At 40.2% G+C, this 16,461-nt stretch overlaps 1 protein-coding gene and 1 long non-coding RNA gene across 4 annotated transcripts; both read left to right on the top strand.

The window, feature by feature from the left end:
• The first annotated feature begins 1,144 nt into the window (after window positions 1-1,144).
• MTCH2 (mitochondrial carrier 2) lies at window positions 1,145-15,122 on the top strand. Of its 3 annotated transcripts, none has more exons than XM_014074660.2 (13): window positions 1,145-1,650; window positions 3,907-3,991; window positions 4,953-5,059; window positions 6,381-6,407; window positions 6,617-6,673; window positions 7,729-7,786; window positions 8,918-8,969; window positions 9,171-9,230; window positions 9,633-9,726; window positions 11,415-11,462; window positions 11,929-11,996; window positions 13,211-13,286; window positions 13,840-15,122. In XM_014074660.2, exons 1-13 carry the CDS (start codon window positions 1,564-1,566, stop codon window positions 13,924-13,926), a joined length of 906 nt encoding a protein of 301 aa, XP_013930135.1. In that variant the 5' UTR covers window positions 1,145-1,563; the 3' UTR covers window positions 13,927-15,122. The 3 variants fall into 3 exon arrangements, with proteins under 3 accessions (XP_013930135.1, XP_087569698.1, XP_087569704.1); XM_087713572.1 differs by having other exon boundaries at window positions 1,147-1,628; XM_087713578.1 differs by lacking the exon at window positions 1,145-1,650 and adding an exon at window positions 2,512-2,760.
• Window positions 6,682-7,550, top strand: LOC148049435 (uncharacterized). Its single transcript, XR_015696439.1, has 2 exons — window positions 6,682-7,231; window positions 7,477-7,550. It is a non-coding gene; the product is annotated as an uncharacterized LOC148049435 (long non-coding RNA).
• Window positions 15,123-16,461: the final 1,339 nt, after the last annotated feature.

Genomic DNA, 16,461 nt, shown 5'->3' with positions numbered 1-16,461 from the left:
TCTGCAAAGTTGCACATCTTTGATAATGGCTTTTTAATATGTTTTGTATCCCATATAGAAACCTATTTGACACACAACATTGCAATTTTCATTATTGTCATCTTGTTGGGAAGAGTTTTTTTCAGATTGAGTGATGTAGAGCAGAGGTGTCAATCCAATAGCGTCACATCACATATCACTTTTCCCCCCTTTGCTAAATCAGGGGTGGGTGTGGCCAGTGTGTGACACATTTGGCCCATGGGCCGCAGATTTGACACCTGATGTAGAAAGAATTGTTCTGCTACTATACTGAAAACAGCATATTTTTCGTGAAGTATTAGGCATGATGTAATTAAAGAATGATTTTCTTACTGGGTTACTCTTCAGAGCAGAAAGGGGAGAGAAATAAAAAAATGAATGTTGAGTAAAAGGATCTAATATTTACTGCAGATAGATCCATAATTGCACAAGAAATCCAGATTAAAAGGCAGGGATTTTTCCAACTAGTTTGGATTGTATAGTGAAATATGCCAGAAACATATGGAGAGGGCAGGAAAGTCTGAATGACAAACTATCAAAACCTATATGTATTGTGAATTTAAAGCAACAATATTCTTCTGACTTAAAGCTGCTTGAATTCAATAATATTTTTGACTGCAGGTATATAGCTGGCCTCTAAAGCCATTTAATACAGTAATCTTTAGAAAACCAAAAATACTATTGAAAGCCGCACAGAACATCAACAGTAAATGTTGGTAAATTAGGTTTAGGTCACTCCCATTGTAATCTTGCGCACATTTACTTTAAATACCATAATCTGACTGAACTAAATGCTAATGAGGGAGTTCCTAATACGTAAGCCAGATTTACATAAACAAGAATGGTAACAGTCAAAAAAGAAGGCATTTCTGTTGCCTTCTCTAACTACCAAATAGTCATTTCACATACATCAAGATGTACAGAAAGCAATCCGTTCTGTTTCCTTAAACTGCGGCAGGGCAATCGTCACAAGGCATTTTTTTTATTTGGATTTAAAGTGGCCCGTAAACCTCAGAGGAGCACCGCTCGAAACTGGAAGGAGAGCACGGGAGAGACACGGTCCTCTTGATCCCCGCAAAAAGCCCTGATTTTCATTGGCCGATGGAGACTTTTTTCAAGTGCGAGTTGCGCAACTCAAAAGGCGAGGCCAGGTCGATAAGAAACGCCAACTTCGCCCAGCCGACCGCCATCATCGTCCCCGAGCCACCTTTCAACGCGGATTTATAATTCGATCCTGGGAATCTTGGGCCAAGGACGATTTGCCACATTTTTTAAATCGGAAGATCTGATTTTATAGGCGGCGGCGACTCTTCTTCTTCGGGCCTAACTTGCTCCTCAGGTGGCGGAAACCGGAACCCTTTAGACCCGGAACTGATCGAAAGAGGGAACGCAGAAGAAGCGGCGGCAGGAGCCCTTTTTCCCCCTTTTTGTCCTCCGCCGCAGGTCACGTGGTCGTACCACTCCTCCTTCCGCTGTACCCCCTTCCTCCTCTCTTTGCCTCACCCCCACCCCCACCCGTGGCGGAGAGCCCGGTGCGGCTGCAGCATGGCGGACACGACCTCCCAGGTGCTGCTGGGCTCCGGCCTCACGGTACTCTCGCAGCCGCTCATGTACGTGAAGGTGCTAGTGCAGGTGAGACCTTTGGCCCCTCCTCGTGCGAGAGCGAGAGAAGGAGGGAGGGGAGGGGGGAACGGGGACGCCCGGGGAGGACCCCGGTCAGACCTCATGACCAACCCTCGCAATCTCCGCGGTGGTTCCTCTCCGGCGACCGCTCTTCTCTCTGGGTCGTTGTCGACCCTCGCCGTAGCAGGACCACCTCCCCCCCCCCCAAGTCTCCGGGCCTTTTATTTGCCTTCCGCTTGGAACGATCACGCTTCTCTTGTTCCCGTGTGAATATATATATATAGTCGCCGACCTGCAAGTAGTAAAGAAGCCGCCGCTTGGTGAAGGACGCAGATCCAGCTCTTCCCCATCGTCTCAACCCCACCTCTTCTATTCGGAGCCCCCTCCCCCATCTCTTCCTCTTGCCTAGAAACACAAATATTGTCCGAGATGGGGGGAAACTGGAGCCACAGCTAGGTTTTTTTTCTCAGAGCTTAAATTTTTCCAAGAACCTTTGCTTTGCGATCAGGTAACTTGTGGCCCAAGGGCTCATCAACAAAGTAAAGGAACTAGCAGGAACTTAACTTAGTGCAGGGTTCTAGTCCAGTTATGGTGCATGATGGGACAGGTGCTGCCCTTAGACCCTTGGCAGAGTTGTCGCTTGTAGAAAGAATGCTTCCGCTGAGGTTTCGCTGACGTGAGACATTCGGCCAGTTGCTTGTCACACTCGCACGCCGTTCTGCCACAGATGCTTTTGGACCGGCACTCCGTCTCGGATGTTTTACACAGCAGTTTGTAGCGCTGCCATTTTACTCTGTTGTGACATTTCAGAGAGAGCCTGGTGTGGCGATAGCAGCAGTCGTGCAAGAAACAGCAGCGGTCCACCGCATCCAGAGGCTTTCCAAAGCCGCCTGTTCCACAGTGGCAGCCATATAGGTTGAGTGCTAGCAGTGGGATTCGCAGACGATCCCCATAACACAACAAAGTCGAAATCATATCCAGGACGCTGCGCTTTTCTCGTTTGCTGCCCACGCTTGGTTTAATTTCTTGCAGGAATAAAAGTCCCACTGTAAGCCACAGGACAGCCTTCATTGCAGAAGCCAGTTTCAAATTTGTTTGTCCCACTCGGGTACCTTGCAAGTGAGCTTATTTTCAAAATTCCAATCACTTTTCTAGTGTTATATGAACCTCATATTTAAGTCTGTCTTATTTTTATTGGCCTTGTCAAGGACACTCCCAGACAAACTCAGTAATTTCAGACTTCTTTATTTAGTAACATTGGTGGTTGTTTCTGGCTGGTGGTGTCCTTATACTTATTTCATTCTTGGCTGAAAACCATTGTAAAAACAACAGTCTTCCTGTACAATGTGCTTTCAGAAAAAGAACTTCTAATTATAAAACTACTAGCTATAAAAGAGTATCTGCATTTTCAGGATATGAATACATGAATCCCTGCAATTTAACCTTTAACTTTTGAACCTTAACATTTGTAAAGAGCAATGAGACTTGTTAATTATATAACTGCCCAACAAGGGCCACTCAGAGCCAGGCGAATATCTGGCTTTTTTTGTATGGAAAACATCCTCTGTATGAGGAGTACACTTATACTATGAGAAATCAGAAAACTTGATATTTGCTTGCCAATAATACTTTCTGCTAAACTGAAGATCTAAATAATTTATGTTGTGAATTGAATGTGTGTGTTTGCCATGCTCCTAGCAAATCAATCAATGAATCACCAAAGCAGTTTCAGTTAAGAATTAACTACCTAATTTTTTGATAAATTAACCATCCTAGTCGGCATAATTTGAGGTAGCAGGATATGTTAAGGGAAATTTTCTGTTTTAAGTAATTAAATCTTAATAGCAAAATACTGCAAAAGAGTGATAAGTGGTTAGATTTTGTTTGAAATTAAGGAAGATAAAGATTGCTGGGGGGGAATGACATATATTTGCGCTATAGTTCTAAATTTATTATATAGTAAAAAACAATGTCATTATCCAATATATTGAATTGCAGATTATCTCAATACCGGTCATTTATTCCAAAAATCAAAACCAACTAATCAAAATCGTGCTTTTGGTATTGATACTTCTAGCACTGATATAAGAAGGAACTTCTTGTTAATAGCAATAGCAGTAGACTTATATACCGCTTCATAGGCCTTTCAGGCCTTCATTGTTAATGAAATAATTGTGTTAATGCTGTGAAATGCATGTTGTCTGTATCTTTCAGAGGGTGTTCAAATTGTAGGCTATAAAGTTCATTGTGGATTGTCTATTTCAGGTGGGATATGAACCCCTCCCGCCAACTCTGGGAACAAATATTTTTGGTCGGAAAGTCTATCAACTGCCTGGTCTCTTTGCTTATGGTGAGTATATAACATACATATTTTGCAAATAAAAAGCCTAAAACACAGTGGGATGTGAGAAATGCATGCCTTTTAACTAGACTTTTATCAGATATGTTAGATTTTGCAAAAGACAACTTTTGAAGAAAAAAATAGTTATGTAACTGAATTTGATGCCTATCTAAACTGGATATTTAAAAAGGATGTCAAAACTATGTCACTTTTGAATTCCAGCTACTAAGCAGTATTTTGTTAGTAAATGTTTTGTCAACATTTCTTCCTGTGCTTATAATCTTTTCAAGGATCATATTTTAATTTTTTAAGAAATACATATGCCCATTATAGCAATGTCACATCCCCCCCCCCAGTGTGCAGCTTATACAGTAACTTTTTAAAAATTCCTGTTTAATGTGAAAATAGAATATCTCTTTTGAACTGTAGGTTTCTAGCCTTGGGTTATTTTGGGGCTCACTTGGTTGCCTGTTCATGATTTGATTTTTTTCATGCATTTCTCTAATGAATTTCCATCAGGTTCCTAATTTGTTATTTCTTTCTATGTTTATTCAGAGCAACCAATTATTTTTAACTTTAGTGCATACTTGTATGTAACCATTGAGTAGGGAGAACAAGATGATGAGGCTCCAGATGTTTGGAGGTTACAATTCTTGTTACTCCTTAACGCTGGTCAGATTAATAAGAGTTGAGACTTGATAGAGAGCTCCAGACTGCTCATCCTTGCTCTAGTGGATAATAGAGTCTGGTAAGGACTAGTACATAACATGATTTTGTTGCCTGCAGATGTTATGTGCAGCCAATGCATACTTGAATGACATGAATGTGGTTAATTTCAAATTTTCTAACCTGGCATTAAACAGAATTAAACTAGCATTTTCTAAGATAGATGAGATAGATTCAGATATGTGGCACTTGGGGGAGAAGGGTGAATAATTGGACAGATGCTTACCTCTGTTTCTGTTTTCAGCTAAACACATTATGAAAATTGATGGGAGGGCTGGACTCTTCAAAGGTTTGGCTCCTAGACTCTGGTCAGGAGCCATTGGCACTGTAGTACACAGTAAAGTTTTACAGGTACTTTATAATTTTGTTGTGTATTGTTTTAATATACAAAATATTTCAGATTTCAAATACTTTATAATGTAGACCATTTTTGCTTGAATTTTGTAAAGAATACGAAGTGATAATTTCTTATTGCAGAAATTATCACTGAAAACCCAAAGTCCTCCCTTAACAACCATTCATTGAGTGACCATTAGAAGTTACCACAGTGCTGATCAAATGGTACTTATGCCCAGTCTCTGAAGTTACAGCTGTTGCAGTGCTCCTGGGGTCATTGTGATTAAAATATAGGTGTTTGGTGACTCACCTGCACTTAAGACCTTAGGGGTGCCTCAACAGCCTACTTTTCCTCAGACACTGAACTGTTATGTCAGATTTACATTTTGACAGAGTTTGTGTGTTTCCATTCTCCATTGACTGGGTAAACTATGTGTTGAATTTAGAATTCTTGTTTATGGTGCCTTTGGTGCTTTAGTGATATGTACCGTATTTTTCGGAGTTTAAGACGCACCTTTTTTCCTCAAAAAAGAGGCTGAAAATCTGGGTGCGTTTTATACACCAGATGCAGCATTTTTTGCCTCCCGAAGCCCCGCCCCTTCACCAAATGACCGTGCATACCCTTATGGAGGCTTTCAGAGAGCTCCTGGGGGCTGGGGAGAGCAGAAAAGGGGGTGCCCCCCCCCCAGCAGCACTGTATAAGCCTCTATAAGACTATGCATGCAATTTTGTTTGGCAAAAAATGGGACGTTATTTGCTCGTTTTTGCCCTCCACCCCGCCAGGAGCACTCTGCAAGCCCCCCCCCCCAGCCCAAAAGCTATTCATGCCTTTTTTTGAAGAAAAAAAGGGGGCTGTTTTCATGAAAAACAGGCCGTTTTTGGGAGGTTTGCAGAGTGCAAAAACATTTTTTTCCCTTTTGCAAATCTCTTTAATTGATTGATGAGAATTACATTGATTAAGTGCTGTGCCAGCAGAAACATCTACCTATCTACTGTATTTCTCCCTCTCCCTCTCTCTCTCTCTCTCCCCCTTTATCTACCTAATTACTCTCTCTCTCTCCCTACCTACTGTATTTCTCTCTTTCTATCCCTCTCTATCCCTCTATCTACCTACCTACTTTTTTTAAAAAATTGCCTTTTCAAAACCTTGCATATAGATGGATATATATAGTATATAGAATGTATAGGCCAGTGTAATCTGATTTACAGATCTTGCCACTGAAATAAATAACCTCAGGAGGAGGGTGGGAAAGAATGTAAGTGCAATTATGTACATTTAATGGTAATAAAAGATTGAGAAGATGAGCTTATATTTATATACTTTCTTTCTGTCTAGCAATGCCAGAACTCTGACCAAAGTGAGGTATGTCATGAAGTCCCTTCATAAATAACTTCCCAATAAAACTCATTTTTGAAATTAAAGTTTTTGGAGCATGTCTATGTTTTATACTTCAGTCTATGGGAGTGGAAGGCTCCACAGAATTTGTAAATAAAATTGATATTATACTTGGGATTAAGGATCCCATAGCAGGTGGTTTTTGAGACTGGCTTTTTTCTCCTTTTTCTCTTTAGGAAGTAGGGAATACTCACAAAGAATCTGGATCTTCTTTCGATCAAGTTATCAAGGAGGTAAGATATGGGATTCATTTATCAGGAGATTGGCTGGCTGTGTATCATGTAGAAGAGCATTCCTGGCCTGACACTTGCCAAATGTGTTGGCTGGTGGATAATTGGAATGGTAATCTGTTGTTTTTGAAAGCAGGAGATGTGAGGCAACAGTCTGCTTGCCTACACTATAGATTGTATCATAACGAACTTGAGAAGCACGAATATCTTGTTAACATAGGAAAGTATAGAAGTGAGCTGTTCCTTTGCTGTCATAACATTCTGGCTCCAGTCAGAGCTATTTAAAAGCTATATAAAAACTGGAAGCAAGGAAAATGACAGCATGGGGATGAGATCTGCTTACCCTGTCAATCCCCCCCAGGGGTGACTATCCCCTCGGAGCCCTGGTCAACCAGCAAAACTAAGTTTTGATACCTTTCTGGGAAGGTCAGAGGGCGGGAGCAGTTCTCATCTTCAGTAGTAGAGTGTTTCTCAGGGCGGGGATCCCTAGCAGAAAAGGCTCTTCTCCTTGATCCTGCTCACTGAAATTCCTTATATGGGACGTACTGGGATATATTTGAGGTAATAGCAGTAGACTTATATACCGCTTCATAGGCCTTTCAGGCCTCTCTAAGCGGTTTACAGAGAGTCAGCATATTGCCCCCAACAATCTGGGTCCTCATTTTACCCACCTCGGAAGGATGGAAGGCTGAGTCAACCCTGAGCCGGTGAGATTTGAACCGCTGACCTGCTGATCTAGCAGTAGCCTGCAGTGCTGCATTTAACCACTGCGCTACCTTGGCTCTTACATAGCATATGTAGCATAGGTACATAGCATATTGGGATGTGTCTAAGGTGTTAGCAGGGCAATAACTTTTTTCTTAAGTAACTGAAAAGGTGGTTGAAATAGGTTGATCTGTAGAGCAATGACAACTGATGAAAACGTTTAATCTTACTACTTTAAATTATATTATGAAGCAATTATTTAATCCTTTATTGGAATTTGGGTAGATGGGACATCTTGCCCTTTTTTTGGCTAACCTTTCTTCTGATATGTCTCCAACTGTTTTTCATCTTAGACTTCTCAAGAGATGATTGCACGTTCTGCTGCTACGCTAGTCACCCACCCATTTCATGGTATGTATAGATTCATCTTTCAGTCAGTTTCAATCATGCCATTGTAACTCCTAGATACAGAAGAAACTCTCTCCCCTTTTGGGTTTTTTTTGTTTTTTGTTTTGGCTGTGCATTAAGGGAGGAGATGGCTGTGTCCTAACCCTTCCCTGTTATGTTTTTACCACTTCACTGCTTTTAATTTGCAAACAGTTGGTAGTGATTGATAATGAACTATTTGGAAACATTTCTACCTTACCTTCCTTCATGAGCCTAACTAACTAAGTGAAGTGTTAAAAACCACCATGCAATCAAATACACTGGGACCATCACCAAGTTAAATTACTGTGAACACACAAATGTAACCATAACAGTCAAACCCATAACAATCAAATCAAGACTCTGGCGATGCTTGAGGACCTCCTTTGAAGAAAGGCAACAAGAGGAACCCAACTGGGGAGGATGAACCAGGAGTGCAGCTGATGGAAAGGCCCTTTTTCCCCTCAGCCTCAGTGAAATGGGTTTCTAGTGTGTGCCAATATGCAAGTGGGTCTTCAAAAGATAGGCAGGACGTATTGGGTAGTTCTTTTGAGCATGGTAGTCCTAATCTCAAGTTTTTTCTCATAGAAAGAGACTTCTTCTCATGGCACTTTGAACTTTGAGCCAGAGTAGCTGATTCTATAAGAGTTTTGTATCCTTCCACATGCAGCACTTCAGAAGACCTTGGCTACGGGATTTTATCCAATCTTTATTTCCTAAGAATTGTGAAATGCTACTGCAGTAAACCTCATACAGTTTAATTCAGGAAGATATCATTGTGGCCAGATGAGCTATCTGCAGGAATGGCTGTAATTGACATTCCAGCCTCAGCTGAGCAAAAACAATCTTGGCCATAATCAAACTCGATTATTTCAGATCCAAAAGAATCCTAGATGCTGAGCCTGACATTTTCAAAAGCAGCTCTATTTCAACCCAAATGTTGCACGCATTTACCAGATTGGTTGTACCATTCAGGGGCATAGCCATTTTACTTGGGTTCATCTTGAGTTAAGAATCTTGGGATTATACACTGCCATATAAGTGGGTAGAAGAGTACAGGTGAGGTCTTCCTTAACAATAGTTTTTTTTTTCCTTTTGACTCTCCTTGTTCTTTAGTGATCACCTTGAGGTGTATGGTGCAGTTCATTGGCAGAGAGACCAAATACAGGTACACACATATTTACAGTGAGGTTGGCTTCATTGGGGTTTTAACCCACACAAGGGAAGGAACTGAGGGCTGGGAGATAAATTAATGTATGATGTCAGAAGTGTTCTGTTGTTGAGATTAATAATAGACTGAGGGAAAGGAAATAACATATTACGGTATTTTTAGAATCTTGATGGATCGTTTTTTCCCTTCAATTTTCAGCGGGGTATTTAGCTCTTTCGTCACCATATACCGGGAAGAGGGAATCTGTGGATTTTTCGCGTGAGTACTTTTTAAAGATGGTTTTTTATTATTTTTTGTTGCCATGAAAGCTAGTGCAAGGATCAGGTAGGATTTTCTAAGGATGAGCACAATATGCCACTGCATATTGTATTAGTTACTGGAGAAGGGCTATTCTTTGCTTGCTTTCAGAAGGCATCTGATTGGATGTTGTGGGAGATTGGATTAGGATGCTGGATTAGGTGAGGCAGAATTGTTAAGCAATGCACCACATATGCATCAAAGTGGGTGGCAGAAATGGGTAATTTTTTTTCTGGGTGTTACTCAGCCTAGTCTTGCACATAGTTGACCAGTTTCCTGTCATGTGAGCAGTTAGTGGTAACTGTCGTCATGTCAGTGTTGAAGTTATCCAACCTTATTACTAGTCAGCTGTTTTCATTTCAGGGGCCTGATTCCCCGCCTTCTTGGAGACATCCTATCCTTGTGGCTCTGTAATATGCTGGCCTACCTCATCAATAACTATGTACTGGACAATGGGGTAAGCCTTCTTCTTGTAGAGTCCTATGCCCGTAGTTAGGAAGCAGCAATGACTGCTGAGGCTCCTTTTGGTTGCAATTTTCTAGTATTGGCTACTTCAAGGTTTGTTCTGGGCTCTAGCAAAAATAAATTTGAGGTAATCTTGCAGGGCAAGAAGGCAAGATTGATACACCTCATCTTTCCCCTATTTCTCATATGGTTCACTTGTCTACCCCTGCAGCTTCCCACAACTTCTGTACCTCCATTTAGCTGCTGCTATGTCACTGCTGATGTCCAGATGCCTAATACCTCACATGGAGCACAGTTGAGAACACAATTCTCAATTCTGTGTCAGGATGAAAAACCTGGATTATGGCGCAGACACAGATCACCAACATTAAGTATTGGTTTCAGGCATAGGATGATCTGTGCAAAGAATGCTTTATTTGGTCATAAGTATTATCTAAGCCAAATATTTTTTTCTGTTCTCAACCTATACATATGGCTGTTCACAACTATACATAATACTAATACATATTACCCTGTTTCCCTGAAAATAAGACCTCCCTGGATAATAAGCCCTCCCCCAAAATATTGCCTCACAGCAGCAGCCATGAGGTGACCACGCTTGCCGCCTCCTGCACCTCAAAAATAATACGACCTCCCCGAAAATAAGGCCAAGTGCTTATTTTAGGGGTCAAAAGAAAATGAGTCCCTGTCTTATTTTCGGAGAAAGACGATAGTACGTTTTTTTTTTTAATTAAAAAGTTTTTTATTAAACATAAATTAAAATGTTGGACACAGTGTAGACTGTCCTGGCAGAATCTATGCCATACATGCTAAGATATTCAGTTATACATTGTAGCCACCCTATTTTTTTAACATTTGATCCATACCCTATTTACAAAAAGAAAAAAAGTAACCTATTTCCAGCCATGTTGGTTTGTGATTATCTTGTACATTCTCGCATTTTATCATTTCATACATGATTCTAGTCTCCATTCTATTTTAGGCTTTCCCTTTTATATTCCAATCATTGATAAAATTAATCCCAGATCATTCAGATTCATCTTTATTCTTCAATTCCCACATCAATTTGTCCATTTCAGCGCAGATCAAAATTTTCCTAATTATTTCCCCTTCATGTGGAGTTTCCTTGTTTTTCCAATTTTGGGCAAAGACCATTCTTGCTGCCATGATAATATGTATAGTTAAAAAGATAAGCCCCTTGTTGTATTTCTTGTTTATAATGCCCAAGAGAAATAGTTCCGGTGGGAATTCTATTTCCTTTTCGGTTATCTCTTATCAACCACTTTTGGATATTCTGCCAGTATATTTTGGCTTTTTGGCACGACCACCACATATGGTAGATGATAGTACATCTTGTGAAGATAAATTAGCTTTCTCAGGCAACACCTTTTGATTACAAAAGCAAAAAGTCGTTTTTGAAGCACACAAGCGGCTAAATAAATGAACTTTAAAAGAACCTGATTTCCTTCAGTGACTGCTGTGTGACCCTAAGAAAACACTCCTTGGGATTTTAAGAAGTTGTGGGCAGGGCTGTAGTTAGGCTGTTGCATGCACTGAAGGATCTTCTTGCCTTGAGCCCGAAGCCTTCCTGGGAGGCATTGTATTTACTTTTTGGTCAAAAGTTGGGAATGACTTTTGTCATTGAGGAATCTGTGTTTTATTGATGAATCTTCTTTCTAGGTCTCTACCATGACTGAGATGAAGGGTTACTCTCAGGCTGTCACTGGAGTGAGTGTATAATTTAATGTCTATTTTCTTTGGTGTCGATAAAAAAGGTTCTGAGAGGACCACAAGCCTCATAACTCATTGTTAAACCTTTGGTCCTGGTACTCTTGAGAGGGATGCTAGAGAATGGTATTTAACTAATGGTGTTAAAAACACTGTTCAATTTTCAGCCTTTAGAATCTGTCCAGCATTGGAATTTACTATTTCTTCACTAGAGATGTATTGAATGCTGTTGCTAGCTACAGATTACTTTTGAAGCTTAGCTCAGTAATTGCCAGTCTTTTCTTTCCTTTGATTTGTTATCAGTATTAAGATTTTACCCTTCTGTTAAGCCCATCAAGTTGCTGTTGCTCTGTATGGGGCATAGTTAGTGGTAATTCTGACATTACCTAGTTCTCAGCCTGATGGATGAGGAAAGAGTGTTGGCATACTTTTTCCACTGATACATCATGCTGTTTTGTACTTTCAGTTCTTCAGCAGTATGCTGACCTACCCCTTTGTACTTGTTTCAAACCTAATGGCCATTAATAGCTGCGGGTAAGTGCACACTTTCTTTTCTCTCACTTGGTTTTAATTTGAAAGCACACAAAGCTCAGTTTTATTTTTCAGGCCTCTTTCTTTCAATAATTATTGAGAATTTTCCCTCACCACAAATGTTCATGTTTTCAGTAATTGCTCTTGAGAAACTTCATACCATAGCCAACCAGCTAAAAAAAAGTTTGTGATTTTTTTATAGGAGGCTGTTTGGATGAGTAAAAGAACTCAAAGGTTTTAATTTAAAAGTACAGTGGCCAAAATCCCATCATTTTATAGAGCCCTGCCTAAAACCAAAATATTTGTGGCCTCGAGAAACAGCTAAGAGTTTCAAAAAATTTGAAGACTTGTGGGTAGCAGCAAATCCAATACATTTGTAGAAATTCATTATATTATATAAAGTATTGAAAGAAGTCTGGATTCTTTCCTTTAGTATTATTCAATCATATGAAATAGGAATCTACATTTACATTTTTAGGAATAACTCTGGAGCCAGAAAATGCCTGCATTCTGTGTCTTTCCTGTGATACATTATTCTGTGACAATAGCTTTGCTGATAAAAAGATAAATTTCAAATTTGCGGGATCAGTTCTTTTTGGTTTTGTATTCAGTTTTGGCCAGTGAGATCCTTGCAGTAAAATTAGCGCTAGGTTATGAAAATGGCAGTCCTCTCATTTGTGCCAAATAGCCTCTGTACAGAGCTTTCACCTGTGTGCGGATTCCATTTAACTCTTGTCTGTACTTTGGTGGCTGTTCATAAGTAAATGCAGGTTAGCTTAGTATAACGTACTATAAGGCGAGCATGCGCATCCTAAGTCAATAACAATATGCTAAGAAATATTTCCATTTGTTAATTCTTATGATAAAGAATTCAATCAGTTTCATGGTGGCATTCCAAATACTCTTATGGAATGGGGATGACTATGTTTAGTTTGTGGTTGCTAATTTGCTAAATTATTTCTGTCCCTGTTCTTGTAAATAATGTGTTGATTATTAGATTGCTCTGCCATATAGAAGCCAGTTGCAGGCCAGTTTCCTGTCAGACTACCTGTTGAGTTTTGTCTCAACCACCTTATCTCCTGCTTGATCCCCTTTCCTTGTGCAGCAAGAAAGGATTGGTCTGGAAATGGCCTCTAGGGCTGTGATCTTCAAACAGGTGCCTGGCACTGAAACCTGGTGGGGAGTGAATTCTGTAAGCCTTGCCTTCTATTTTCTAGGCTCGCTGCTGGCCTCCCACCTTATGCACCAGCGTACACCTCCTGGTTACATTGCTGGAGCCAGCTGCATGGGGAGGTATGTCTGAAATGTCTTGTCCTTCTTTACAGGATCCTCATGTTTTGCTTAGAGATGGGTATAGAATTGATAAGGCAGAGCCCCTCCTTTGGGCATACCTACCGCCTAAGGAAAAATTCCAGACAAAGTTGTCCTACTGTAGCAATAGCAATAGTTAGACTTATATACCGCTTCATAGGGCTTTCAGCCCTCTCTAAGCGGTTTACAGAGTCAGCATATTGCCCCCAACAACAATCCGGGTCCTCATTTTACCCACCTCGGAAGGATGGAAGGCTGAGTCAACCTTGAGCCTGGTGGGATTTGAACAGCCGAACTACTGAACTGCAGTCAGCTGAAGTAGCCTGCAGTGCTGCATTTAACCACTGCACCACCTCGGCTCAGTAGCTTACAGATACACCCTGCTACACACACACACACACACACACACACACACACACACACACTGCCTACTATCTGGCCCTCAAACCTCAGCTATTGTATAGTGTGTGAATTTCAATGGGCCGCGATGCTCTGTCTACAGGACTCTCACCTGCTTCATTTTCTTCTCATTTAGGGCAACATGAGCCGAGGCAACAGCCTGTTTTTCCGGAAGGTGCCTGCAGGAAAACGATATGTGTGGGAAGAGAAGAGATTTCAATGAGTCCACAGCCTTTTGTGGCTGCTTCAGAAACACAGAATGATGGCAGTGTGTTGATTTCTTACACAGTTCTTTTTTTAAAAAAAATAATCATTTAACCTTGGGAAATGGACTTGATTGTGAGCATGACTTAATGACAAAAGTAAAAGGAAATCCTGTTCCTCCCTCTGAAACATTGGGGTAATTGCCAAAAAGCTGCCACACTTAGGTTGGGGTGGAGGATGGAATGGAGGTTTACTGTTTTGTGAACGGGGATATTTTTTTAACTTTCTCCAGGGAAAACCATCTATGTTGGAAATACTCTTGCCCCTCATGTTCTTGCTATACTACCCAGGTATTACTGCAACTTGGTTGCAAAGCCAGGGAAATAAGCTGCTCCTGGAAGAAGATGGATTCCGTTTGGCCTTGTGCATTTTATTTGCAGCTGCTAGATCAAGTTGGGGAATGTGGACCAATTTTTTTTCCCCTTACCCAGGGAGAAAGTCATTTCTCAGTCTTCATTCTTTCAAACATATTGTTAAACATTGTTTTAATTAAGGCCAAAAGATGAGTCTGCTTGTCTATACAGAAGGTTAAGCGTTACTAGGAAGCACCTAGAGCCTGTGTTCTGCCACTGAGCAGATCCAGAAGTCATCTCTTCACTGTTTCTGCAAAATGCTTGAGGGAGCTTTACTCTTGATGGCCATTGAAAGCAGGTGCCATTTTTAATAGATCACAGTATGGATTAAGAAATGCTCTTCCAAAGTCAACACAAGTGTTTAAAAAAGGAAGATTTTGTTGTTATGGAGAGAAAGCCATCTAATTGTTTTTCTCCCACTCTGCCCATAAAGAATCCCACATAGGGATAGCTTTAATGTAAATTAAATGCTGTGCAATATTTCAATTGAAAGCTGAGCATTGAAGCTTTTGGGCACAAAAGATTTTCACCTGGCATTCTTGTGGAACTTCTAAACAATAACCATTTTTTGAAGATGGCTATTCTGCCCCAGGAAGGAAGGGTATGAAGTAGGGTCCTTTGGGTACAAGAGATTCCAAAAGAGGTTAGGTTACCCTTGTAGTTGTGCCTGGAAAAAATATGCTTTTCAAAAATGTGATCATGAAACTTACTGGCAGTGCAGAATGTTATGGGGTTAATTCAATATGCTCTTAAAATTCTATTAGAATTTTATAATGCCAATAAAGCTGTAAGTGTAAATGGAGGACATGATATACATTTGTAATATGGTCCTACCAGCTACCCAATGTGATAGACTGTAAGACATTGATCCCATGCCTTCCTCTTGTATTATCTATGTCACTATCTGGTAGAACAAGACCTTTTTCTGACCATTTTTTTTATTTTTAACAACAGATTATCCTTATTTAATCATGTCACAGTCCCCAAAGAAATTGTAAGTAGGTGGGGAATTTAGATTGTGAGCTATCTGATTCTAAAGTTTGTTGCTTCCATATAATTATAACTATGACTAGCAATTTAGCAAGGATTACATTTCCACACACCTACTCCTTACAACACCTCTAAATGGCATTTAAGATGGGGTGTTTTTTTTTTAGGGGGATTAGAAAAGACCAGCTGGTTTTGGCATTATGGATAGAATAAGTATATGAACAAATAGAGATAATTAACAACCACCCATGGTATGTTACATTGTGAAATGAGGAATGCAGAAACAGTAAATACTTTTAAATTCTACTAGTGACTGCTGCATGCTAAGATGCAATTAGGCAAATTGTTTAGAATTTGAAGGGGCTAAGTTAGCTTCAAGAATTAAGCTAGTGTCTTAAAACCCTACTCAGGAATATATCTTTCTGGTAAGCTCTTGACAACTGAATGTATTCTCCAGACCTTGTGGTATGATAGTCCTTGACTCTTATAAAAGTCTGGGGCCCTATGGCTTTGTTTAAATAGCCCAAAACCCATGTACTGGTGCTTAAAAATAGTGACTTTATTCTTTTCACTGATAAAATGAGAAATGGTTCTTCAGTTATTCTTAAAATATCTTGTCAGAAGTATGCTTTTTAGGGGGAGAGGAGTGGTTCAGGCTAGTGGAAGCTATGTCTTCACATTCATTGGGCTTCAAAACAATGCATTTTACAAATGCAGGCATCAATTGGAATGTTATGATCAGAAATTAAATTTTATACAGTGTTTATCTTATTCATTATTTGGGATTCACATTTTGGATCTCCAAAACTCTACTTTTAGCATTTTACTGAGCCACTACGACTGTGCCAAAGGGGTGTTGACATGTCAGAACATAGTGAAGAAACTACATTTTTGTATGGTTGAGCTGTTCAGCCTGCTGGAAGATCTCATTCAATGACTGCTGTCTGTCAATGGAAAGTTTGGGAAGCCCAGTTTGTGATTTGATAGCCAAAGTACTGATTAAATTCTAATATAAAGGCATCAGATATCAAAAGGAAAGGTGGATGGCATCATCGTTTGCAATGGTATAAGGTACTTCACAGTCTAATTTTCTGTTGAATTTGCCTCTGTGACATAAGCAGTGCACATACTATAGATTCTCCAAAACATCA

This window comes from Thamnophis sirtalis, unplaced genomic scaffold, assembly GCF_051295495.1.
Source record: "Thamnophis sirtalis isolate CommonGarterSnake01/CBP01778 unplaced genomic scaffold, rThaSir2_p1.2 scaffold_1, whole genome shotgun sequence".
NCBI lineage: Eukaryota > Metazoa > Chordata > Lepidosauria > Squamata > Natricidae > Thamnophis > Thamnophis sirtalis.
This window is presented reverse-complemented; position numbering and strand designations above follow the sequence as displayed.

Coding starts and splice junctions, on each gene's coding strand:
- MTCH2 (XM_014074660.2), top strand. CDS start 1,564: ATGGCGGACACGACCTCCCAGGTGCTGCTGGGCTCCGGCCTCACGGTA. Junction 6,674..7,728: donor TCGATCAAGTTATCAAGGAG/GTAAGATATGGG, acceptor TTTTCATCTTAG/ACTTCTCAAGAGATGATTGC. Junction 13,287..13,839: donor GGAGCCAGCTGCATGGGGAG/GTATGTCTGAAA, acceptor CTTCTCATTTAG/GGCAACATGAGCCGAGGCAA.